Raw genomic sequence first — 27,394 nt, 5'->3', positions numbered from 1 at the left:
GTAGATTTCCTGAAAGAAAATTCTGACAAAAGCTTATCAGCTTGCTCCTTTGACATAAAGGACTTCTACTACTCCTTGCCTCAGAAGAAAGTACTAGGATGCGTAGAAGAGTGCATCGACGAGTATGGTATGGTTGCATTTCAAAATTCAGCCGGTTTATTCATTCAGGCTTTTTTAGATATGCTTAGTTGGTACCTTCACTCGACGTATGTAGCATGGAATAAGGAAATATTCATTCAAATACAGGGTGTCTGCATCGGTTCATGTTTGGTGCCTATACTAAGTGACATTGTTTTAGCGCACCATAACAAAAATCTGTCGCGTACCTTGTTGAAACACAGGGTGGTTAAAGTTGTCAGGTTATAATGGAATTAGTGAAATAGATGACTATCTAGTCCTTTTCGAACCAGACGCACATTCTACAGTAGACATGCTTTACGAAGTTTTTTCTGCAGGCCTTAGGCCACTTACTCTCATGTTTGAAGAGCCCACTGATAACGTGCTGCGTTCCTTAGATATTCAGCTCGAGTTCATGGAACGGCACACATGTTGGGAGTATAAACCCAGGGCTAATAAGCCCCTGTTGCCGTATCGGTTCGCCCACTCGAAGCTCATCAAGAGGAGCATTGCCAACTGTGCTTTGGAAATGCATTAAGGAAATCTTGGCACCATAAGACCTATACAAGTCTTATGGATCAATCGGGAAGGTTGTCAGCAGCAGGGTTTCAGGAGTGAGTGCAGGTTTCGGTTGTAGAAATTCTGCTAAAAAGATGTGTGTCAGACAGAAGAACTTGGGATGCGGCAAATAAATGGACGGAATGCAGAGGGAAGGTAGCAGTAGTGTCCTATCTGCATGGAACGGCACATAGGCTTAAAAAAATGGCTAGCCGTGTGGACACAAAAGTGGTCTTTTCAGTGCCAGAAAAACTTGCAAAAATATGTCGGTTAATGGACCCGTACCATAAGCCAGCTGTCGAATGCTCTACGAATCATCGTAAAACACCAGTGGGTTGCGTGGAAGCTGTTGTTTACAAGCTTCCACTGTCCTGTGGGAAAAAAGTACATCGGACAGACAGGAAGGTGTGTTAATGACTGGTTATGAGAACATAGTCTGAACGGGAGAAATACACAGTACGGTCATCTGTCAACTCGCTGTCAGGAATGCGGCTGTGCGCTGGTGTATGGGTCCTGCCGTGTTCTTGCGAAGCACAAAGATGAAGCTGTGCAAAAGATTATTGAGGCTCAGGCTATCTGTCGGAATAGCGATACGTGTGTTAGCGCCCCTTCGGTCAACTTGCTAGATACGGAGATGGCTTTTTTGAATGGTTAAAAATTCGGATGATGTGGCGCCACTGTGCATGGGTTAAATAAGTGGTCGTTTTCTGAAAATAAAGTTGTTGAAGTTAGTGCATTTTGGTGTCATCTCCCTTCTGTCCCTGTTGACTGGCGCTAAATATGCTTTCAATGTCAGTTTACCAACACGCCCAACGAATGGCAATGCTTACAACAAGGAGCAGGAGAAGGAAAAAAGCGTGGCAGGCTTGCCACTGCGGTGGCTTGTTGTATGTCCCATCAGGGTCCGCTTGTTGCATTGCTTGAAGATTGTGAGCATGTGGTTGCCTCTTAAGGCTCTCTATAGAAGCATGGTATACGTTGGGGTTCCCTAGGTGGTGGAGAAGCCACTGTTCCTCGGCTCATGACCTCGAAGATTAGACGGTGGGCTTGACTGCATGCCACCTTGTCTCGGAGGCTGTGCTTTGCTCTGGCCCATTATCATTGCCGTGCACTTCATGTCAAGCTTCGCACCGATTCTGTTCATATTGGCACTCTGGTTTTTCAGTTTCTGAAAGTAAATCGGGTTCTCATTTGCATCTTTTTCTGTTATTTTGTCTGCTTCATGCCATGTGGACATAGGGTGGCGTGAGGCTTGCCCTATGAATGTCAGTCAGGAAAGGCATGACCCTCCTCCACTTCACAATGCACAAAGTCGCTACGAGTTCGCCAACTCTCTGATACGGTGCAGAGGAGGCTCTGGAATCAGATAACCAACAAACACGTGTTTATTAAAGCCCCTCACTCTCCCAAAGTAGCGCCAACCACTTCCCTCCTCCTCTGCTCGGCGCGGCCTCGACGGTGGTGCCGCTGGTGCTGGCCCTGCCATAGCAGACGACGGCTAACATGCTACGGGAGGAAATCTGCGGAAAAGTTCATTCGAGCCCTGCGGAACAGTTTTTTCAATCGAGATCTTGCTTCGTCAGTTGGTAACTGGCCTTAAGAATGCCGTGTTGGAATTGCGGAACAAATAGAGAAAACCACCCGTAAAGTGTGCACACGTTGAGAGTTCGTGTTGCTGAAACACGATGCAAGCATGCGGTGTGCTCAAACACGCGTAATTACCAGAGTTTCAGTTTTTGACAGCGTGAAAGTATGTGTACGTGGTTTCGTAGGTGCATTGACGTACCTGCAGGATACTTTTGTTTGGCCGGCGCGTGAGAGATTCCGACTGTCTGCGGTCAGCAATGCCTAGCAACAGGGCCGGTTCTGTTCCGTGCCTTTTACAGATGTGTGTAGCTCATGCACGGGTTGTGGCGGCCATGAGTAATGTTTTCACACATAGACGGTATAGATAACTTGAACAATGTACCAGCACATGAAATCGTTTTTCATTTATTCACTACAGTGCAAATTGTTCGAATTTGATAGCAAAAAAAAAAAAAAAGAAGGAACCTAATGGGACATCTGGACAGAGGTTCAAAAAAATAATTATCGACCTCCCCCTCATTGGCACCAGCAACACTTTTGTTGAAGTGCTAATTTTATATCTGTGCATCTGTATTCTTTTGTGTTGTAAGTTTTCGCCAGGAAGCAGTGTTGCGTTAACTGGAACAGTGAAGGCACACAAGACACAGTTCTTTATTGCGCCCCCAATGCACTGGACATGGCTGTCTTTGCATATTGCCCTCATCAAAATGCGGCCGCTGGAGTGGCTTAGTGGCCGCGGCGGGTATAGAGACAGAGGGAACAATAGGGCTGTATGACCGAACAGTCCTCAAATGGGTTTAATAAAGGTGCTTACCACAGTCTTGCAGACAAGTATACAGCACAAATACACGCAGTCCACTGAGCTGTCAGGTTTGCAGAAGCAATCAAACCCGAAGGAAAAAAGAATTATTAAAGCGGATTGTAACAGATGCACTAATTCTTGTAGTTGTACAGGGATGCAAACTTGGTAAACACAAACAAGTGCAAAAGACATTGAGAGCAATTTTTGCATTATAATGCAGTTGGTAGTCAATAAGTTCCACGCACGTATGCACGAAAAATATAAACAACGATATTACAGATAATTTTGAAGTGTAGCCCCCCCCCCCCCCCCCCCATTCTTTAGAAGAAAAAAAATGTAGCATTTCCATGACGTCGCACACCACTTCCTTGTGCAGGTCAGCCTTTGCAGTGAATTTTGCCATGTGGGATTTATTACTTTACATTTGTAGTGGCTACCTGTTTGCCAATGCTGTGACTACCACACTTTAGATTTCTGGTTTGTGCCGCTCGCTCATTTTCTTTTCGAAGGAGAATATGAATCCTACTTTTAAAGAATACTCAAAGCAGCTTTCTGTCTATTCTGTGGCACGCAGGAAAACAGTTGACTTTTGTGACACTGTTACAGATTCTTCAAGCTGAGCCAAAAGCACTTTGTTGTGGAACAGGTTTTCAGTGTTGGCACGAAACAAGTTCTCTGCTGTTTGCAAAAACTCAATAACAGTAGGTGAAGGCAGAGGGAGTTTAATATTATCGGTATACGATTTGAGCTTTGTCAGACTGCTGGCTTCTTTGCAAGTGATTGCCTTTACGCACTGACTACAGGCAGTCATGTTCTTTTGAACACTGCTGATGACATAGCCTGCTAGGTAATCAAAGGACTCTTGCTCAGATTCATTCAAATCCAACGAGGCCTCAGGAAAAACGATAATCCCCTGTGCACACTGCACCTGTGAGCCTGCCAAAACAATCTCCAGGCCACTCAGAGCAAAACCAAGGTCGTTGCTATAACTGCCACTGTTATTTGGTTTGAAAAACTGGGCCATTGTTGCCGTTCGGAGAGCGCAACGGAATTCAAGTGGCTTCGGTGCCGGGTTTTTCGACTGAAGTGTAGAAAACAAGTTTTCTAGGCTGTCTTGCCCAAATCGGCTTAGTAGCACAAAAGAAAAACCCTGAACATTGAGGTAGTATTCCCGAATTTCAAGGGCTGCAGTTGTGCCAAGCACAACACCAGTCTGAATTGGCTTCCATACTGTTTTTCCTCGCTCTCCAATCTTAAGGCTTTCAAATAGCTTGATTACATCTTGCAGAAGAATAACTGTGTCTTCGTATTTCACTTTGTCCAGCTTATGCGAGCTCAGTTGTTCTGGACGTCATTATCTTAAACCACTTGTACACTACGTTAAAGAACCAAGCTGTTGTTACATCTCCTTTAGGAAGCTTGCTCGCCTGAACAAGGTAGTGCAAAGCTGCTCCAGTGTCGTGATTAAATAGCGAGTACGCCAGGCCTACTTTCATCTTCTCAAAGGGTCCCGGGTCCAAGCATGCCTCTTTTAAGTGTGGTGCAATCTTCAGCTGCTGCTGTGAGTCAATTTCTACAAGTTTTTTCACATAAGCAAGGCTCACTTCATCTGAAGGCAAATTATGCTTCTCAACAATGTCAGGTGGAATGAAAATTGTCTGCCCATGAGTAAGGTGATTCCTCAAATTTTTAAGTAAATGAGGAACATCTGCCATGAAATAGAGCTTTCTGCTTGGGTCGCAGGGGTGAGCACAAGATACAGAAGGCCTGGAATATTTTCCCACGACTACGCCAAACTTCTTCCACAACGTCTGATTTCCCCCACCCATGTCACTGACCACAGCATCCACTCTGATGCCAATATTTTTGCACTCTTTTATGACTGACAAAACAAAGTTCTTTACCGCACTAGAGCTAAATGAATTTCCCGTGAAATGGTACCTGATCGTTTGCTTGCAACGTGTAGTTACTCCTTTTAACATATATACCAGAGCATGAGTAGCTACTGCAGCTACTGGGGAGGTGCCGTCAGTCAGTGGAAATGAAGGCCTGCCAATTACAACTTGAGTAGAGGGGTCGTATGCGAGGTCTGATGGCAACTGGATTTCATCCAGCATCAGTACTGCATGCTTCTCATGGTCCTCCATGATACCAGCGTAGCACGAAAAAAAGACCAAGAAAGGAAATGTGATGATAGTATTTCAGCACCAGGAAATAGTTATGCGGGTTACTAATTCTTATATTAGTTTGGTACTAGTATGAAAAAACCCTTGAGCATCTAGACTCATATGGCATGCTGTACACTGAGTGTGGCTAAACAAAGCAAAATTAAAACATGGACGATTTTTTAAGATCACTTGTGTAATATGGGGGTGGAAGGAGCGAGAAAAGATGGTTTTGAGTTCCCTGAAGGTTGCAATGTGGGCTTGTTGGTAATGCATCTTGAAGGGGTGTACGGTAGCATGATTAAAAGACGGGACAAAAGAAGACACACAGGGACATACACAGCGATGTGTGTGTCCCTGTGCATCTTCTTTTGTCCTGTCTTTTAAGCGCGACGCCGTACACCCCTTGAGTTGCCCATTATTCGCGAGCTTCGCTGGAGCTTTATCTCCTATTTATCAACAACAAGTAAAATCAATAACACTCATAGCTCGGCCTATAATCTCAGGTCGCATAATGTGACCTTGCACATTCTTAGAAGATCTTAAATTATTAGCTCAGAAACATTCTACCCACCTTGACAGACATAGAGCGAATAATGTCGCGTAGAAGGCCTGGTGTGAATTTTTGATCCTGAAGGTGCCTTTGTAGAGTCCAATCACCTGGTAAAGGAGCGGCTAGGTCCTTTACGAGAGTGTATCCTCGAGAGCCGCATGATAGCCTGAGTTTCAGTGCACTGTTGATTGTTCCTTGTGTCCACGGTGTCCCATGCATACTCTTTTTCTGCATGGAGAGTAGTTGGTCAGCCGCCATGAAGGAGCTGAGCTGCTGCTTCATGAGTGTTTTTTCATTAATGGCTTTTCTCTTGTGCTTATGTGCAAGAGCAGAACTGAGGCACCTGATGAGGCACCTAGCTTGCTTCAGTATGGTCAGCCACTGCGTTAGGAAGTGGCATGTCTGGAACTGCTGGAACGCCAAAACAGAGTGTCTGAATAGTAGTAAATGCTGCAGTTATAATACAAGAAATGTGATACAAGACATGCCAAAAGTATGAAGTTTGTGCTTATATGCTTCTGCCTCAGCATTGCTCAGAAAGATATATCCTAGATACATTCACTGTATCACATCAGGTTGCCAAACACTTAAACAGAAATAGGCAATGAAACATACTTATGAAGAAACGCACTTATTTGTTTAGCAATAGAATACTTACAGCCATGAAAAGATGTCGGGCATGGAGGCACTTCAATAGAAATGGGGCTGCAGACGGGCACCTCATCTGCACAAAGCATGAGTCAAGGTTGGAGGATGCAATGCGATTATGTTTTGTACACTTCACGACACAACGAAACTTACTGTGCAGTTGCTCAGCCGCTTCAATTAAGAGGTTTACGCCAGACACTTCTACATTGTCTTCCATTTCTGCAAAGAACACGAGGTGAGGACACAAGAATAAAAAGAAGCATGTATTAGCTCCCCATAGAGGCAAATGCCAGCCTCACCTCGCCATGAAGAACCAGGCGTGTTGCTCTCATCTGTAGCAACTGTGAAATAAAAAAAGGGTCAACAAGAGTATTTAGGTGTTTGTCAGAAACTACAAGTTTTTTCTGAACCTACACTCACAGCCATAGGAGGTGGAGGGGGTGTTGTTTAGAGGTAGTTCAATAGAAATGGGGCTGCAGGCGGGCACCTCATCTGCACAAAACGTGAATCAAGGTTATGGGCTTCTGTGCAATTTACGTATTGTACACATGGCGACATGACACTTACTCTCCGATTGCTCAGCCGATTTGACCTACAAAGTTGTGCCTGAAACTCATACAGGGTCGCTCAATATTAAAGGGAATAAAAGTTTGCGTGTTCAGTTATTTATTTCTCCATAATTCTATGCTACAAGCGCATTTCTTTGTGTTTTCTAACTTGTTTTCCTTCTTGTGCATAATATCCAAAAGTAATTTTCATGTTTAGTATAAAAATAAGCAAATGATTCGGCTTTCTGTGCAAACTGGTTGATCCCTTTCGTATTGAGCGACCCTGTACACTGACATTTGACCCTGCACAGGGCACGTCGTGAGGACGAAGACCCAAAAGAAACAAAAGTGCGTATCAACTCGCCACATAGGTACATGCCAACCTCACCTTGAACGGAGCTGTTGCAGTCGTGCATTGCAACTATAAAATACAAGAAAATGAACAAAAATACTGAGCGGGGGCAATCGGGTGAAAGCATTATCGTTCGGTAGATATTATAAGCTGTACTCACAGCCATTACTGGATGTAAGACATGATGGTTCGTGACAAGTTTCGGTACGCAGGAGAGCATCAGCTGCAAAAAAAGCGAGGTATTTAAGATGTGAATGAACCATAATGCTTACCACTTTGCTCTATAGTATAGGGGCACTTACATTTTGCACCTTCAGTACCTTGAACTTGGAGATACGTGCCACTAAGTGTCTGCAGACTTGTCTGAATTACTGCACCTAGTTTCACAAAAATAAAAAAAAAATAGAGTTCAACATAAAGCATAAATATACTTGGCCTATGGCACATAAGGAAAAAGCATACGGCGGGCTGGTGGCTTCCTCAATTTAAGCTGCTGCTTGTGTACAAAAATGGCACTGCATCCTGCTTCAACTTTTTAATGCTGCTGTTTTGAAGGATTTGAGGTTCAAACTGATCTTCAATGAAGGGGTCCTGAGAAGAGGAACAAAAAAATTCAATATTGAATTGAAAAAAAAAAAATTGGCGGAGGCTTAGCTTGGCTAAGCCTAGTGGATTGCGAAAGCAATCTTCTGTTCAGGTTGTAGAGTTCCATATTGCTCATCGAACGTGTAGATGCAGTCTCGTCGCCATTTAAAGCATCCATAAGGCTTGCTGTCGAACGATCAGGTGTCGCCAAAGTCGCGTCAGCATTGAGACCATGCATGATACTTGTAGATGTACCCAGATCAAGAGATGTTGAACGCATTCGCCTGGCTGCATAATATGCACGCAGTTTAGCTAAACGTTGTTCCCGCCCTTCATCCGTTTCTTCCGCACGTCGCCACTTAGCTGCAGCACATCGTTGCAGCTTCGCCTTATACACATCATCCGACATACCGTGGAGCATTCGCTGGGACGACTGCGACGAGCCGAGTTGGGGGCCGCTTTTTCACAGCTGGCATGACGTCACGTAGAGCGAGCGCCTCCCCCACGGCAGCGGCGCGTGGAGGATTCACTGGGACGATCGCGACGAGCTGAGTTGGGGCCCCGCTTTTCCACAGCTGGTATGACGTCACTGGTGGATTCTCCGGGACGACGGCCAAGAGCGGAAACCTCGAGCAATATTGCTTTCGCAATAAAAAAGAGACCCGGATTTATTAAACATCTCTCTGCGCAGCTTCCACGGCAACTCTGTCCACACTCTATAATCAAAAACACAAAATTATTTGTCGCAAGAGATGGAAGACAACGTACAGTGCGTATGACGTGCGCAATACCTATTTACGTAATTGGACGCATAAAAATGTTAACGTTAAGCAGTAAAAATGTTAATCCTTATCAGCAGGCCTGCGGTCCTGTGCGGCCTTTCTCGGCTATTATAATCCTGCACACAAAACGTGCGAGTAGCTGCTGCTCATGCCTCCAATATTGAGCATTCGTCCAGCAGTGGCGAGGTAGAGGCGAAATGCAAGGGGCCCGTAAAGAAATTCCTCGTTGGTGTTCTGTAATTCTCGCACAGGCGCGGTATGTTGCGGAGCACTTTTTTCATTGCGGGGTACTTTGGTAATCGCAACGATAGATAGTTTTTTTTTTTTTTTTACAAGTACTGCTCCAGGAGGGCACATGTAACGGCTAACAGAGGCCTCTGAAGAGCACGTGACATAACAATAAAGCAGGCGGTGCAGGGAGTGTTTGCATACAAAATAGGCTGTCCGCTATTGCGGAACGCCGATCTTATACCCCCTTGGCATGCACAGGCTTCGGCGAGCCCCATCCAGCCCTGGTTCTAGCATTGGTGTTCACGTTGCCGCTTTTGTGCCCTGGAGGCGTTGTCAATAGGACGAAAGAATGACACGTTGTTACAACTAGTAAATAAAATCTATTAAAGAAATACAATTGCGTCGAGGCACCAATTTCTGGCGCAGTGCTACCGTGCCTGCGTGAGATTTACGAAACGCCAACAAGGAATTTACTGGCCCACGTATGAATCTACGATCAAAGTTCATATTTAAACATCCTCTCGTCACCTAAATAAAGTTATCTGGAGCCATCCACTATGACCTCCCTCATAGCATTAGTCGCTTCGGGATGTTAAAAACGTTAATCATCACAAAACAAATCAATAGATGCAGGCGTACATTCGAAAAAAAAAAGAAGACTGCATTCATAAGTCATAGTGAGTCTTGCAAAAACGTCAAGAATGTGCTAACTTCTGGTGGAGCTCAAAACACGCCCTGAATAAAGTCGCTTCTATGTCACAGGCCAGCTGCAGATGCGTGTACTTTCACCGCAAGGCGGAACTACACGAAACAAAGAGAGCACATTCGAAAAAAGTAAACTTCAACGCACTAAAAACCATGCAGAGCATGGCCACATACACTTTTTCAAAGTGGAAGGTGTGAACTAGGCTAAAAAATAGAGATTGGGAGGAGCCGCGGCACTTGCTTCAGAAAGCCGTGTGTTTTTTGCCACTTCCACGAAGTCAGCCCGCCTGACCCTGTGAATCCACACTTTTCTTCTTTTTGCGTTGCGCCCGCCAGATGGCAAAGAAAAAGCCTTTTGCTGTCGCTGTGTCTGTTGCGGCAACCGAAGACGCAGCAGCACGGCATCACAATTAAGTTCTCGGCCCTAACACATTCCATTCTGCTAACACACTCGATCAATCCGCCTGCCGTACTTTCGTCGCGCAGGGCCAACAATGGAGTTCGGAGCGTGCTGGAAAGAAAAAATATACAAAAGCGCTGTGTCTGCTTTCATGTGACACAGATTGGCCAATGGGGGAGCAGAGGAGGCTGGGGCGACAGGATGCTGTGGAGGAGGTAACGCCAGGGTGAGCAGGGTGGCGGAAAGATCAAGAATGGTGCTACTTTTGGAAAATTGAGGGGCTTTGGGGTTTATTAACGTGTAGCGCCCTTCCTTGGGTGGCACCTAGAACCTGGATAGCTTACGCCCGCATGAGAAGAAATGAAAGACGGCGCCTGGCTGGTGGCACATGAAGTCCCGGCTCGCAGTTTTTTTTCGGCATCAATTGGGGTCACCTGTCTTTCTCCTACGCTCCTGAGGTATAAGTGTACAAGTGGTGGCCTAGGACTAACACAATGACTGATTTGCCCGAAGCCTCCACGAAACAGTACTCACGTCCGCAGGACTTGAAGGAGAAAGACAGCTGACCCGACTCGACGTCAGAAAGGAACCACAAGCCATGACTTTGCGTGCCATGACCAAGGGAGGGTGCTACAGGGTCCTCCACCTAGACTGGAAGTCGAAACCGGACTGAGGGCCAGCTATGGCACTCTAGCACAAGGTCAGGCAGCGATGGGAGGCTTTTCATCGCGGTCTCCATGTAAGCTGGTTTAAGGCGGTCTAAGCTGACTGTCCCTTCACAACTGTTCTGTAGTAGGGTGGTGATTTTTGGGGTGCGGTGGAGGACGCGGAATGGTTCATTGTAGGCCGGGGTTAGCGCTGATCGGACAGCGTTGCGGCGCACAAAAACGTGTTAAAAGGCAGACAAAAACCCGGGGCACTAGGCCCCGGTTTTGTTGTTGAAGTGGCCAGGTTGGGGTGCACGAAGATTCTATTTTGGTGGGAAGGTGGAGTGGGCCGGAGGTCCTTAACACAGTCCAGAAGGCGTTGTAGGAATTCTTGTGTCTGCATTATTGGCTGCGTTGATACCAAGAAGTGTCGTGATCCGCCCAGGTTCATGAACGAGGAGAGGCTGTAGGCACTCTGCAAGAGACACTCTGCGGCGTGGTGGTGGTGAATGATGATTGCCGAGTAGCTGTGCTTGTCGCTGTTTATTTGGTGCAGTGACCAATGTTGACCACCGAGCCTGGCAGGCCACCTAGCCTGGCAAGCCAATGATGATTATGCCCAAGGGGGCGTCACATCTTGTCATATCCCTTACCCCCAGTTTGTTTGTTCAGTACAAACAAAATATGTCCAGGCTCAGTATAAGATAAGTTCACGCCTCGTCGAGGCTCTGCTGCCGTCCCAGCTGGGTCGATGGCGCCTATTATCCAGGCATGTAACAGGCCGATGCCCTCCATAGTTGAGTGCTCTGCCTGGGCACTGGCGTTGACAGGCCGGGTGTGGCAATGCTGGTTGCTGCCTGAGCCAGCCTCGCTCTGTCTGGAGGGTCTGCAGTGGCCAGCCTTGTGATTGGTGCTGGACTTGGTGCCGCACAACTGGCAAAACTTGCTGCCTCCGAGGTGGGCGGTGCTTTGCTGGCAATGATGGGTGTTGCCGTTAGTCCCGAGACGAGGCCTAACATGGTCGGCGTGCTGGTGCCACATGGTCCCGTCCGGCATGTGGACGAGCAATGATGAGGCACTGGCAGGAAATACCACCTTCCTGGCAGACCAGGGTGGGGCAGGACGGAAGTTCCTGACAAAGACTGGAGCTCCCAACTACGATAAAGGCCCAGGACGGGTGCCGTCCTGGGCTTGCTTGGTCAGCAGCCAGCTTCTGCTTCAGCTGATTCAGGAGTGCTGTGGATCGGAGATCTGGATGGAAGACATCCAAGTCTGTCTTGCTTGACCATCCGGCCCAGCTGGAGCTCACAGGGGGCACAGCCAGCGACATCGTGAGGCGTGGTCCGGTACTGGAAGAGTGTCTGGGCAACCTGGGTCCATAAATCTCCAGCCAGGTTCTTGAGCTTCTCCTTGATGGTCTGCACCACCCGCTCGGCTGCACCATTTGAAGCAGGGTGGTTTGGCAGAACCATCATCCAGCGGATTCCATTCTTCGTCAGCCAGGCCAGGTACTCTATGCTGGCGAAAGCTTGACCATTGTCAGAAACGATGACGTCCGGCAACCACTGGGCGGCAAAGACCTGTCGCAGCGCCACAATGGTTGCACCTGCTGATTGAGTGGTGACCGGCAGAACCTCAACCCACTTCGAAAAGGCATCCACCACCACCAGGAAGTAATGGCCCTCGAAGGGTCCCCCAAAATCCATGTGCAGGCAGGACCAGGGTCTCTGTGGGAATGGCCAGGGGGGGATTTTCACATGACGAGAGGCCCGCTTATGCTCCTGGCAGACTTGGCAGCTCTACACCATGTGGGCGATGTCCTGGTCCAGGCCAGGTCACCAAACGTGGGACTGGGCCACCATCTTGGTCTTTTTCACACCAGGATGACCTGCATGCAGCAGGTGCGGGATCCTGGACCGGATACTTTTTCGGGTCACCACCCTGGAACCCCACAGTGGGCAGCCCTGCTGCAGGCTCAGCTCAGTGGCCTTGTGGCTATAGGCCCACTAAACCAACTCCTCCCCTTGCCTACCTGAGGCAGCCTTGACTTGACTACCTGACTACCTGAGACTTGACTACCTACCAGCCTTGACTACCTGAGGCAGCCTTGACTACCTGAGGCAGGACTGGGTCCCGACTAGTCGCCTGCGACACCGCAGGTGTGGAGAGTATGTCTGGGTGTGCATGGTCCAGCATGAACACTTCAGCAGGTTCTGGAACAGCAGCAGGCACCTCTGGCAGGGGCATCCATCAGCAGGTCCCAGGTCCTTTCCCGGACGGTAGACAAGCTGGTAGCTGTAGGCTGCCAGCCTCAAGGCCCAGTGTACCACCCGACATGATGCCTGCCCGGTACCGCCTTGTCAGGCCCCAGCAGCCCCAACAGCTACTTGTGGTCCGTGACCGCCTCGAACTTCCGGCCGCACAGCTACTCAATTCAAGTTGAGTGAAAGCACTCAACTCCGAACATGAGGGCCAGGCTTTCCTTGACCAGCTGGCTGTAGCATTGCTCTGCAGCATGAAGCCGACGAGAAGCAAACAACACGGTGTTCCTGGCCATCCTTGTCCCGGTGGGCCAGGACGGCTCCCATGCCGTGCGGCGATGCGTCTATGGTCAGGACGACAGGCTTGGCCAGATTGAAGTGTACCAACACTGTAGTCTTGGTGATTAGCTCCTTGCAGCTCTGGAAGGCCATGTCCTGCTCCTTCTTCCAGACCCATTGCTGACCATCTCGAAGCAGAAGGTGGAGTGGCTGTAGATGCGCCGGCAGGTTCAGCAGGAAACTCCTGTAGAAGTTTATGAGGTCGAGATAGCTCTGGAGCTGCTTCTTGTTGTGGGGCTTATGCACCTTGAGCACAGCATCAACATTGTGGGGGGCCTGAGCAGGCCAACCTGGGAAATTACATGTCCCAGGTACTCAACACTGGGGGCCAGAAAAAAAAATGCACTTTTCCAGCTTGAGCTTGAGACCGGCTTCGTGCAGTTGTGCCATGACATTTTGCAGGCTCTGCAGGTGGTCCCCGTCATTGGTGCCAGTAACCTGCGTGTCATCCAAGAACACCGCCACATGCCCCATGCCCCTGAAGAGGTTTTCCATCTCCCTCTGAAATATGGCTGGGGCTGAGGCCACGCCAAATGGTAAGCGCGTGTACTGGAAGAGCCCCAAAGTTGTCGATATTGTGACATACTTCCAGGAAGCATTCTGGAGCACCAGCTGCTGGTAAGCATCTCTAAAGTCAAGCTTGGTGAACTTCTGTCCTCCGGACAACGCTGACCAGAGATCTCCAATCGGGGCAGCAGGTACTTCTCGACGGGGTTGATGGTAACCTTGAAATCCCGGAAGATTCTGGCACTGCCGTCTCGTTTGAGGACTGGTACGATGGAAGCGGCCCGTTCAAATGTCTTGACAGGCACCAGGATGCCCTCTTGCTGTAACCATTGCAACTCCTGCGTGACCCCGTCCTTGGCTGTGGGTGAGGCTTGGGTGAGGCTTGAAAAAAAAAACGAAGAGGCTGGGCTCCCTCAGGTACATAGGTGCCAGCCGTTGTGCCGGCAAATGTGCCCACTCTGGCTTGAACAGGGGCTTGAGATCAGTCGAGGCTTGGGACTGCTTTCACGGATGCAGGATGGCTTCGTGGTACTCTGGCAGACATACGCCCAGTGCGCGAATCCAGTTTCGGCCTGGCAATGTTGGGGACGACCCCTTGGTTAAGTAAAGGGGAAGGATTGCCTCCCTGTTGCCAAAGCGAACACCGACCTGGGCCTGATCCTGGACTTAGCTGCCTAGAGTAGCTGTGCAATATCACGCCCAAAGTCTCGACGGACACTCCGGGGAAGGTACGCTTGAACAGTTTCCCTGCCATGACTGACACGCTGGCCCCTGTGTCCAGCTCCATGGAAATGGGGTGCCCGCACACTTCGACGGTCAGCATGCATGGTGGCATAGACAACAGAACAAGGCCTGTGTTCCACATGTCGAAAATCTGTGGGTCCTTGGCCACGACGTGGAGCATGGCCGCGGAAGAACTCGAGCCAGCTGCCGCACGTCTCCGCCGCATACCCTTGCGATGGCTACCCTGGCCACATGCTTGTGTTGAAGCTGGGCTGGATCCAGGCTGCTGCTGCTGTCCGCTGTTCGTCCTCCCCCCTGTGGTCCTCCCCCCACACATGAAGCATTGTGCTTGGGAGAACTGGCAATGTGAGGGGGAGTGGGCACCACAGTGACCTTTTTTGCTAACTCGCCGGCGTCCTTTGCCACAGCTTCCATTGCCAGCGCTGCCTTCACGGTGTCATTCAGCGAAGGGTCGGGTAGCTCCAGGAGATGCTTCTGTATGGCGGGGTTGTTTATGCTGCACAGGAAATGGTCCCGGAGCAGCGAGTCCAGCACCACCAGATCGACGAGTGTCGGCATCTCGTGCCGGAACGATGCGCGCGACACTTCGCATTACGTAGGTGTCAACAATAGTTGAGTCTGTCAGAATTTTATTTCTTCGGATCGTACGTTTTCCCGGCTAGTATGTTTTTTCTCGCGTTTTTTGCCCACAAAATGTATGAACGAGGTTCTACTGTATTTGGGCACTTTTGTGGACATGCAGTGTACGACATATGTTGTGGCCAAGAGCACTGTGGCCGCTGGTGGCATAAGTGTATCACTTCACTCATTTGGTGGTACGTAGTAGTGTTACGTAGTAGTGACTGTGAAGAAGGCAGCAAAACTGTGATTAACGAAACTAGCATTCTATTGGCTGAACTTGTGCCCTTAAAAGCAGGCTGCACTCAAAGAACAATGATAGCGGTGAACACACTCGGCAATCGTCAAAAATTTGATCAGCGGGTCAAGCGCGTCGGCTTTTATACATTAGTCGTCGAATTTTCCAGTGTAATCGCTGGGATTCGTGTATCTTCCAGAAAGTTCTGCATCATTCGTGACGCGCAATGAAATGAGATTGCACCAGGTTAGGTGACAACAGACAGCATAGGACCATCGATAACATTTGAGAAACTTCCTATACATGCAAGCGTGTCCTGCACTGTGCGATAAGTAACATTTGTTAGGCGGTGAAACGCGGTCAACCGATAAGGATAAACAAGTATACCTGTCAATACCCCCTCTTAAAGAGCATTGTCTGGATGCTACAAACATAAGAGAGCGAAACACAAAAGGACACTTATTAAACAAAAGTAACAAAACAACGAAATGAAATAATGTCCAAAGTAACACAGTCCAGGAAAGGTCCAAAGGTGAGCTAAGCAAATTCCCAAAGTTCATTAGCACTGGTGAAACAGCTTAAGTCACACAACGTGTACTATTTCAAGTCGTGAGCGGCACCGCTGTGATAGCGAAATGCCATCTAGTACGACCTCATAGTTGAGTGCGCCAATGCATCGGATGATCTTGTAGGGTCCGAAATAGCGGTGTAAAAGCTTCTCACTAAGTTCTCGTTGGCATATTGAGGTCCAAACCCGAACACTGTAGCATCGTCCAAGGTTGTAGTGTTGGCTGTCGGTCCTCTGCTGGTTCTTGTTCTGCGTGTGGGCGAGCTGTCGTGCGCCTTCAGTGCGCTGGAGATAGGTGGTGATGTCAAGATTCTTTTCATCGGCAACGTGCGGCAGCATGGCGTCGAGAGTCGTGGTCGGGTTCCTACCGTAAACCAACTTGAACGGCGTGATCTGTGTTGTTTCTTGCACCGCCGTGTTGTAAGCGAAGGTTACGTATAGCAGGATGGCAGCCCAGGTCTTGTGTTCGACGTCGACGTACATTGCTACCGTGTCGGCAAGGGTCTTATTCAGGTGCTCCTTAAGACTGTTTGTCTGCGGGTGGTAGGCAGTTGCCCTCCTGTGGCTTGTCTGGCTGTATCGCAGAATGGCTTGGGTGAGCTCCGCTGTAAAGGCCGTTTCTCCGTTGGTAATGAGGACTTATGGAGCGCCATGTCGCAGAAGGATGTTCTCGATGAAGAATTTCGCCACTTCGGCCGCGCTACCTTTCGGCAGAGCTTTCATTTCAGCGAAGCGGTTGAGGTACTCCGTCGCCACGATGATCCACTTATTTCCGGTTGTTGACGTTGGATAGAGTCCCAACTAGTCCATCCCGATCTGCTGAGATGGTCGGCAAGGAGGCTTGATCGACTGTAGTAATCCTGCTGGCCCTCTTGGTGGTGTCTTGCATCGCTGACAGTCTCAGCATGTCTTGACGTAATGGACGACGTCAGCGGTCAGGCATGGTCACTAATACTTTTCCTGTATCCTCGATAGCGTCCGGGAGAATCCTAGTTGCCTAGCGGTCGGATCGTCATGTAGGGCGTGCAATATTTCTGGATGCAGCGCTGAGGGAACAAGAAGGAAGTTGGCGCGGACTGGTGAGAAGTTCTTCTTTACGAGTAGGTTGTTTTGAAGCGAGAACGAAGACAATGTTCGCTTAAATGCCCTAGGGACCACGTCAGTGTGCCCTTCCAAATATTCGACGAGGCTTTTTAGCTCTGGGTTTTCTCATTGCTGTTCAGTGAAATGTTCTGCGTTTATTATCCCAAGAAAGGTGTCGTCATATCGCGGCGGCAAGTCAATGGGGATGCGTGATACGCAATCGGCATCAGTGTTTTCCTCCGGACTTGTAGGTTACAGTGATGTCATATTCTGAGGCTCCACCGTGCCAGCCATCCCGAAGGGTCCTTTAAGTTCACTAGCCAACACACCACGTGGTGGTCGCTAACCACTTTGAATGGCCTGCCGTATAGGCAAGGGCAGAATTTCGCTGTAGCCCAAACGATGGCGAGGCATTCCTTTTCGGTCATAGAATAATTGCCTTCCACTTTTGACAGCGACCGGCTAGCGTAAGCTGTCACCCGTTCAAGTTTGTATTTCCTCTGGACTAGGACGGCACCGAGGCTTAGGCTACTGGTGTCAGGGTGGATTTCGTTATCAGCGTCCTCGTCGAAGTGCGCAAGTACTGGAGGTGACTGCATGCGTCGTTTGAGTTCTTGAAATGCATCAGCCTGCGGCGTTTACCACTTGAATTTGACATCACATTCGGTTAGATGTGTCAGTGGCTCAGCAATGCATTAAAAGTCCTTGACAAAGCGCCTGCAGTAAGCACACATGCCAAGGAATTGACGGATGGGCTGTGGGAACTTTGTGATGGCGGCTGTCTTCTGTGGGTCAGGGCGGACTCCAGATTCGCTGATGATGTGTCCCAGGAACAGAAGCTCATCGTAAGCGAAGCGGCACTTTTCCGGCTTCAGAGTGAGCCCTGATGACTTGATGGCCTCTAATACTGTCGCTAGCTGCCTAAGGTGATCGCCGAAATTTCCGGCGAAGACGACGACGTCCTCCAAGTAAACAAGACAGGTCTGCCACTTCAATCCTGCTAACACCGTGTCCATGACGCGCTGGAACGTTGCAGGCGCCGAGCACAGTCCGAATGGCATGACCTTGAACTCGTAGAGGCCGTCTGGCGTGACAAAGACTGTCTTTTCGCGATCTCTTTCTTCGACTTCTATTTGCCAATAGCCAGACTTGAGGTCCATCGACAAGAAGTATTTAGCGTTGCAGAGCCTATCCAATGCGTCGTCTATTCGTGGGAGGAGGTATACGTCCTTCTTCGTGATCTTGTTCAGACGACGATAATCGACGCAGAAACATAGGGTTTCGTCCTTTTTCTTCACCAAGACTACAGGAGATGCCCACAGGCGTTTTGACGGCTGGATGATGTCGTCGCGCAGCATTTCGGGAACTTGGTGCCTTATAGCTTCACGTTCTTGCGTAGAAACGCGATAAGGGCTCTGGCGGAGTGGTCGAGCACACTCTCCGGTTATTATGCGATGCTTTGTGACGAAAAACACCCTTTGTATCGTCGAAGTAGACTTCTGAGCTGTTGTTGCTTAATCATGGGGAGACTTGCATTTATGTCTAAGTCTGGTTCGGGAACTACGGTCGTCGGGGTAGGTGCGGCAGAATCTGAGAGGATGAACATATTGCTGGTTTCCAGAATTTCCTTGATGTATGCGATTGTCGTGCCTTTGTTGATGTGCTTAAACTCCTGGCTGACCTTTGTCAAGATCACTTTCGCTTTCCCTCCATGCAGTCGAGTGATCCTTCTTGCGATGCAAATTTCATGGTTAAGCAGTAGATGCCGGTCGCCCTCGATGACCCCCTTCTAAGTCTGCTGGTGTTTCGGTACTGACGGAAATAACAATGTTGGAGCGAGGCGGGATGCTCACTTGATCTTCAAGCACACTCAAGGCGTGGTGACTATGACAGCTTTCTGGTGGTATTGCTTGATCTTCCGACAGTGTTATCGACTTCGACTTTAGGTTGATGACTGCGCCTTGTTGGGTCAGGAAGTCCATGCCGAGAATGATGTCTCGTGAACACTGTTGGAGGATAACGAAGGTAACAGGGTAGGTTTGGTCATGAATCGTAATTCCTGCCGTGCAGATTCCAGTTGGCGTTATTAGGTGCCCTCCAGTGGTCCGAATTTGGGGGCTTTCCCACACAATCTTAACTTTGTTGAACTTGGCAGCAAAGGGTCCACTCATGACTGAGTAGTCGGCTCCTGTGTCTACTAATGCTTTGACTGTGTGGCCATCGAGAAGCACGCCGAGGTCGGTGGCTTTTTGTCTTGAATTGCAGTTAGCTCTCGGCGTCGCGTTGATGTGTGGCTTATACGTTGTGGCATCAGGGATCTTTGCTTCCATGCTTCATCGGGATGGCAGTGTGTCGTTATTTTCTCGAGATTGTCTCTTCGGCGTTTTCGGTGGCGATGGAGGATCTTCGTCATTTTGACGAACAGCAACCGCACCTCCATTGGTTGCTGCTTTTAGTTTTCGAGATATGGGCTTGCAGACCGGCCGCAGGCTTCTCCAGTGTATGGTCAGTGTTGCGGGGGCAGGTAGAAGCCAGGTGACGCTGAACGAGATGGTTGTGAAGAGTTCCACTGAGTGGCGGTTAGGTAATCGGTGATGTCACGTGGGCGCTCCCCAAGCTGTGGATGCTGCGCGTTGACGGCGAATCCTCTCAGTCCCATGTCGCGTTATGGGCATTGGCGGTACACATGGCTGGCTTCTTTGCAGTGATAGCACAGCGGGTGGTGGTCGGGGGCTCGCGAAATGTCAGTCTTCCTCGCGCAGCTGGGCGATGGGTGAGCGTGCTGGCGGCGGTGGACGACGGAATTGCGGTGTTAGAGGGCCCTGGCATGGTTGCGGACGGGGAACTTGACAGTGTGCGATGGCGGCGTAGGTCATCGCTTTTGGCTGGGGCTGTAGTAATTGTTGTTGCACCTCAGGAACTCTAAGCGATCGCTGAACCTCTTCTTTCACGACGTTGCCGATCGAGGCTACTTGAGGCTGCGACGAAGGCAAGACCTTGTGCAGTCCTTCACGCACAATGGCTCTGATGGTCTCTTGAAGGTCGTCGGAACCCAGTTCTTGGATGGTGCAATGCGCCGTGAGCACTTGTCGGGTATACTGCCGAGTTCGCATTTCCAGAGTTTTCTCGACGGTTTTGGGCAGGTTGTGAATCAGTCCAACGAAAAGTTCTTGCTTGACGTCCTATATCAGGAAGCAGACATTTTTCTCCTCCAACATTTCCAGGTCGGCGTGCCAGAAAAGAGGGGCCATCTCGTCCGTGAAGATCGCTATGGTCTCATTGTAGAAACCTGTACTCAGGTTTCTGGTAGAGCTTGGGCGCGCTCTTTATGCATGACGGTTGTGAATGTTTGCAGGAAGTCGCTTCGGAACAGCTCCCACGTCGTTAAGGTGACTTCTCGATTCTTGAACCACGTCCTGGTGGTGTCTTCCAATGCGAAATAGACATGTCGCAGTTTGTCGTCGTTGTTGCAGCTGTTAAACGTAGTGACCCTCTCATATGTCTCCAACCAGCTTTTCGGGTCCTCGAATGTGGAACTGCAGAACGTCGCTGGCTCCCTGGGCTGCTGCAGAATTATTGGGGACGCTGCGACTGCCATGGCGGCTGTCTTGGCCTGAATCTTCTTGGTCGTCTCTGGTAGAAGTTCGCGTTCCGGGGGCAGCTGGTGTAGCTGGCGGCTTGCTCGATGTTCTGGGACGATGTTGGTGTTGTCTTTGCGGTCTGGGTTTGGATCATGGCTTGTCTGGGGCGTCTGGTACATGAACGTAAAGCACCTCCACCATATGTCAAGTAGTAGTGACGGTGAAGAAGGCAGCAAAACTGTGGTTAATGAAACTAGCGTTTGTGCTCTCAAAAGCAGGCTACACTCAAAGAACAACGATAGTGGCGAACACACCCGGCAATCGTCGTAAATCTGATCAGCTGGTCAAGCACGTTGGCTTTTATACATCAGTCATCGAAGGTTCCCGAGTAAGCGCTGGGACCCGCATGTCTTCCAGAAAGTTCTACATCATTCGTGCAACAGACAGCAGATAGGACCATTGATAACATTTGGGAACCTTCCGATACATGCAAGTGCATCCTGCGTTGTGCGATAACATTTGTTAGGTGGTGAAACGTGGTCACCTGATAAAGGTAAACAAGTACACATGTCAATAGGTTCGCATCTGGAGCGCTTTCCGTGTACTAGTTACATATATTTTGCAGCATAGAGATATGAGACATAGAAGGATGCTTTAGCTTGGGGGCTCCTATCTATATACATGGGAACAGATAAATCATTTTTCTTTGCAACCGCTGCACCAAATTTAATAAGGTTTGTTGTATTCAAAAGAAAACATCAATATCTGGTGACTCTAGAAAGCATATTTTAGATTTAGGCCGGCAATCTTGTGACAAATATTGCTGAATGTTGCTAAATGGAAGTTCACTCTGTAACTTGGCAATAAAAGATATTATAATTCTGTAAACTGCTCCTAATAATACTTCTGAAGTAGATAAAAATTGATGTATTAGAATCTGCTCTGAAATGTACCTCTAATTTGGTAGCCGGAGTTTTGCAACACAATTGTAAGCATTGTAACAATTTCGCATAGGCTGTAAATTCGTATATCAAAATTGTTTGCTTTATATGCTCTGAGAGACGCAGTTTACAGAACTGTGATGTCTGTTTTTGCTGCAGAGTTAACAATTTGTAGCCTTCATACTATAATTTTTTTTAAAACTTAGCCGTTTCTGGCAATATTGTAAGCGAACTGCAGGCCCTAGATCAGAATTCTGCTTCTCTGAGTCGCTAGAATTTTTCTTTCTCTCAAATCCATCAAATCTAATTGAAATTTGTTGTCATTCATGTGTTTCTTTTACAAAGAAAATTGATTGACTGGCTGAGAGCTCATGAACATTGGCTGCGAGCGTTTCAAGAAAGACAATGTTTTTTGCCATAGCTAATGGAACTCAGCATGTCGAAAATGGCAGCATGTTTAAGTGCAAGACTCAACATGCTGAACTAAAGCAGAGCCATCTGGAGTGGGTTCAATTTACCTGCAGTGCAGTGTCAGAGGTTTCATTCATGCCACCACTTGGCAGAACTGGCAGAAGCAAATGTGCATAAGTGTGTACACTGTGGCTGAAGGGAATAACTTCTTTTCATGCATGACACGTTGCTTTTTTGGTCTCGAATGCGTGCGGTGAGAGAAGTCTCTTTAGCCATAAAAAGCGTTGCCATGCTATTGAGAAACGACGTCTAGTATGGCACCCTGTCCTTGCACTGACTGCATCAATTTCTCTGTGCAGTTGCTTCGGGGCAGTTGCTTCTCCTGCCACCGTTTGCTTTCGCCTCCGGTTGCCTGCCAGGTGGCACTGGCGCAGCTGCAGGTGCTGCAGTATGGGGCTGTCGGTGCGGTGCAAGAACTGCAGGACATTGCCAACGAGACCCTGACTGATGACGACGACAAGGGTCGGCTGGTCCACCGTGGAGCTGTTAGGCCTGTGCTTCAGCGGCGCATCGAGCAGAGCATAGCGTCGGTCATCGACAGTGTTGGCGATGTGGAAGAGGCTCGTCGCACAGCAGGTGCAGTGGTGCCAAACCTCTAATGTTGAGCGGTCCTTTGGCTTAGTGACTTGTACCAGGTGTACTAGGGTTACAGAATGGGTGCCAAGGGAAGCGCAGTCGAAGATGGCAGAGAATTAAGGTGGTGTGATGAAATTAGGAAATTTTTGGGCTCAACATAAATATAGGCTACTGATGATGATGACCAGGTGTTATCTCTTGTGAGGAAATCATACCTAGGCCCCTGCCATTCTTGCGAATAGGTTACATGGCTAGTCAGACAGGAGCAGCGAGCAAAGTTTCAATGTCTTATTATTCCTTTGCGGCGGTAGTGACATTTTGTTACATATATTGAAATCTTGTATAAACAAACTTCGTTATATTGAGGTTCAAAAAAACATGGCGTTATGGACAGGAAGTTATAAAAGGTTAAATACTTTGTTATATTGACAATTTCGTTACATTGAAATTCATTATATTGAAGATTAACTGTATTGTTAAGACCAATATTCTTACAAGTGTTTTCGACTCTATGCATTTACAAATTTTACCTGCTTTAATGAATAATGAAATGTAAATATAAGTGTACTATGGTATGATTTACTTGAATTTGTTGCTGTATTTGACAGTGTTGTAACCGGCCAAAGCAACTTCAGCATGTGAAATCCGAAGCCTAGAAGCAAAATGGTGCATGCTATGTCAAAGCTGTTTCAATGCTAACCTCAGGAAGCTTGCCGAGTACAACTCCTGACAAGAGAGCTGTAGCTGACAGTTATCTATAAATTACGTTTTGCAGTGTAGACACTGTTCCAAATATTTTTCTATGTTGCACCATGTTAGTTACCATGTTGAGAGTATGCATCCTCTGCCGAATGAGTTATGGCAAAGACATTAAGTAACAAATGACATAAAGGCAAATAACATTAAGTTTGTCTGTGTGCCATCACGCAAATGGCATTAGCAAATTAATGTCATGTTTTGTGCCTGTGTGGCAATGGTATAACTCTCATTGAACAAAGTGTGCAATGGGCCAGAAGGTGGTTGTTGCCACAATGAACAAGGCGGCTTTGAAAAGCCACCTGAATAGCTTGAAGGATGGATCCAATTCAGTGGCTGCTTAGCTGCTGGCAGATTTCAATATTTGTTAGCATGTGTGTATGGATAAAGCTTGATCCCCGTTGCTTGAATTGTGACCATTGAACATCCCTGCTAATGAGCTAATGGGGATCCCTGAAATCCTTGAATTGTCCTTGAATATTTAGTTAAATATTCTGCAAAAGCCCTGGGCAACTGCAAAATTGAAGCGTGAAATCGTATTTGCTTAGCACAAATCTTAAGACTAGCACCACTTCCATTATACTGGGCCTTAATGTGTGCTTGGAAATACGTTGGCATTGCAGTTCTGAACTGTAAGAGACACAGCTTTCAGAACTGTTAACCAGAATGCAAATGTTTATGAAAACTGCAGAGGTCTAGATGCAGTCAAACCCACTTATAACGATCTCAGATATAACGATCTATCGATTATAATGACCACATTTCAATGCATTTATGATTTTCTGACCCTCCCTATGGAAACTTCCAGATATAACAAAACTGTTTTAAATTGCGGTGTTGCTACAACAAACGCTTTGAACCTGGTCACTGTAAAAAGAGGGCATACAGGAAGTGCCAAAACATGGAAGCACGACCAAACTGGGTGCATGGTAGCGTGTGCCCCGCTGCAGTCCAACTGCAACGATAATATGGCCTTCGGGATGAGTGAGCTAGCGCTTGCTTCCCGCGGATTTCGGAAGCCACGAAGAAGGCGATGCATTTTCGAAGCACGCCTCCAGGGTGAAGTGCCGCGTACAGCATTAACAGACTGGCGAGGGGCTTGTGCTTGCGCGTGCGCCTGTGTGCCATCAGATGCTGCGACGATGTCACTCTTGTTTTTGCGCAGTTGTCTGTGTGGCACCACATGCATTATGCCTGTTTCAACTATTTGAAATGACAATCTACGTCTTTCCATCATGGGAACAAAGGCCACTGAAGTGTTCCTGTCGACGCGGCCTGAGTCGACGAGAACGCTGCACCACGCGTGGCCGCCACTGTCGCCATGCAAAAGTTGCAAAAGGTTGGCGGTTACTACACTGTTCTTAGGAGATCACGGTATGGCGGCGCTTCGTTTACACATTGCCGATTGCTGGTAACAGCTTGCAGTGACATTTTAGCTTTCGAACATCACATTTTTTTTGGGCCCGAAGCGACATAGATAAAGTAATTTTATGGTTCTTGTGTGGTTGACGTGTAGTCTTAATGCCTTGACCATGATGTCCGAGACTGTCGCAGAATGGCGGCATGTCGCTGTAGTTTTCAAAGTTTTCGATTCCGGCCAACTAGAACGCTGCATTCTCATGTGCAGAATACAGCCGTCTCCCTGGTAGTAAAATATATCACAAGCTCTCGAATAAAAATGGTGGCTGCGCTTGCAGTTTCGAAGTGACCAGGTGCTGTTTTGAAAGATCGAGGTACAAAACACTGCATTTTGATCTTTAGATGAACGTTTCTAACAGTAGTTTTCAGCCAGGTGTGGGAATGCACTGGGAACAAAAATGAAACTGAAAATATGATTTTCGGACCAAAGTGCTACCGAATAGTACCTGCTGATGCCAGCTTCTGTGAGGTTAATTTTTTAGCACTTTGAAGGGTGAGTCCATATATATGAACTATTGATATGATGACCACTTTTTGCTGAACTATCGAGTTCGTTATAAATGGGTTCGACTGTACGACAATAATAATAAAAAAAAATATGAAAAAGAGAAAGGCGTTTCGCACAAGAAACAGCATTTTAATGTATATTTTTTCAGGTGTTGCTTATAATTTGTGCCTGATCTTTTTTTTTTCCTTTTTTTGGATATAGATATATGTTTACATGTACAGATGCAAATATGTATAGATGCTGAGTTGGTGCAGATACATATGTGCACAGATGTGAATATATGTATATAGGTGTTATATATGTTCTGATGTCAATGTGGATGTATGTATAATATGAATTCGTGTTGTACATTCTAGTTGTAAATATGCTGCAACTGGTTGTCCAAGAAAGGGGACAGGAACCTTGTCAAGCTGCAGTTGTGCAGCTTCTTGTTCTTGCCCTTGCATTTTCTTTTGCTGTAAAAAGGAAAATGCGAAATAAAGCTGAAAGAAAGGTTGAAAGTTGTGCCCCTTCTGGTGGCAGTTGCCAGCATCTGGTATTTGCATAGTTGTAGCACGTAGGATGTAGGAATCGGGGCTAACACTGTCGTTGACAATTGAGCTAATGGGGATTGCTGATGGGCAAACAGCACTGTAGGTTTAGATATGCCAGGAGTTGCAATTTTATCATTGGCACAGGTTTCCTTGTTTTTGTACTAGAAAGAATGCCTTACTGTTCATGCTTTCTTGAAAGGGAGAAAACAGAATTTATATATCTACAAATACTAAAAACAGCACTGTTGCTCTAGCATGAGATGGTTCACAGAACATGAGTTTAACATCTTCAAAAATACGAGGGCATTCCGAAAGTAAGTGTCATCATTTATTTTCACACAGAAACTTTATTGCAAAAAAAGAAAGAACACCATGGCATCATGAAATGTACAAATTGCGCTATTTTCCCACATAGTCACCACCGACGTTGAGACATTTGTCGTAGCGTGTAATCAGTTTGAAGAAATCACTCTGGTAAATCTCGATGCCTTGCGATGCAAGAAATTATCGCACAGCCTGCTCCACCTCAACATTGTTTTGGAAGTGACGTCCCGAGAGTGCGGCTTTTAATGCAGGGAACAGGTGCCCATTCATACTGGATAACAGGACGCACTTCCATTGGTGGCCACGTTGTCAGCACACATCTATCTGCCATCATGATTTGTGCTCGAATAATCTCAGCCACGCAGGTCTGCTGCTACTCTCTGTTCTCTTTTTTGGCGCTCTGTGCAAGCGCCATTCCTCCTCCTCTGACGCTCCTTCCGTTGCAACAAGCGTAGATTCTTATGGGGATTGTTTGTTTCACCTGGTGTAACATCTTTAAAAAAAAATGACGAAACTTACTTTTGGAATGTACCTCATACTAATAGATGTATCATTCAACAGTGGATGCAGCTAAACACTTTTCACACACATAATTTTTGGAGTATCTGCCATGCACAGGATTGAAGCGGACGAGGAGGCCTGTGTGAGGCACCATAGGCTGGTTGTGGCTATGCAGCTGCTCTTGGGCTAATGCAATTAATGGGAATCTGTCTTGCTCTTCCCAACATAATTTTCTCAGTCTTGCAGAGAGGTAGCAAAGCCGCTACATGGCACCTGCAAAAGTGATGCCACAGAAAGCATGCCAAGCAGGGTTCCTAGCAGTTTTTGAAATCTCTACCGGACGAACGTAGACAAATAGAGTTCCCTCTTTGGCCCCCTAGTGGCCAAAGAGGAAACTTGCTGGAACGTCAAAATGGGCTGGACCAGCCTGGCCCATTACTGGCACTTGGAAAGAGTTCCCAAAAAAATGGGTGAGACACACTCGTCCTTGGCACTAATTGAAAAAAGATATGGTTGATCCCTCTTTCATAGAAATTAATAGAAAACGAAAGGGGAACGTGCCTTCACAGAAGCTGTTGCATAATTGCTTCATGAGCTCGCGGTCCGCTGCAACGAAAGGTGCACGATTTGCGGGTCAGCGACCATGTTGCAGGTTTGCTTGGCGTGCGGCGTCCTGCTGCAGAGTCATATCGGTGAAGGTATCATCATTTTGGTCTTGCTTCGTAGTGTCATGGGCAGCCAGTCTG

At 47.7% G+C, this 27,394-nt stretch overlaps 1 protein-coding gene across 1 annotated transcript in view; it reads left to right on the top strand.

Annotated features, from left to right (window-relative positions):
- Polr1A (RNA polymerase I subunit RpI1) overlaps positions 1 to 27,394 on the top strand; it is a 329,206-nt gene that overhangs the window by 6,555 nt on the left and 295,257 nt on the right. The window contains exon 3 of the mRNA XM_050167857.3: positions 22,331 to 22,607. Coding sequence (XP_050023814.2) covers positions 22,331 to 22,607 — 277 coding nt within the window. The remainder of the gene's footprint in view (positions 1 to 22,330; positions 22,608 to 27,394) is intronic.

The sequence above is a fragment of the Dermacentor andersoni genome, chromosome 11, assembly GCF_023375885.2.
Source record: "Dermacentor andersoni chromosome 11, qqDerAnde1_hic_scaffold, whole genome shotgun sequence".
Lineage (NCBI taxonomy): Eukaryota > Metazoa > Arthropoda > Arachnida > Ixodida > Ixodidae > Dermacentor > Dermacentor andersoni.
The sequence above is the reverse complement of the archived record's forward strand: the minus strand, read 5'-3'. Positions and strand labels throughout refer to the sequence as shown.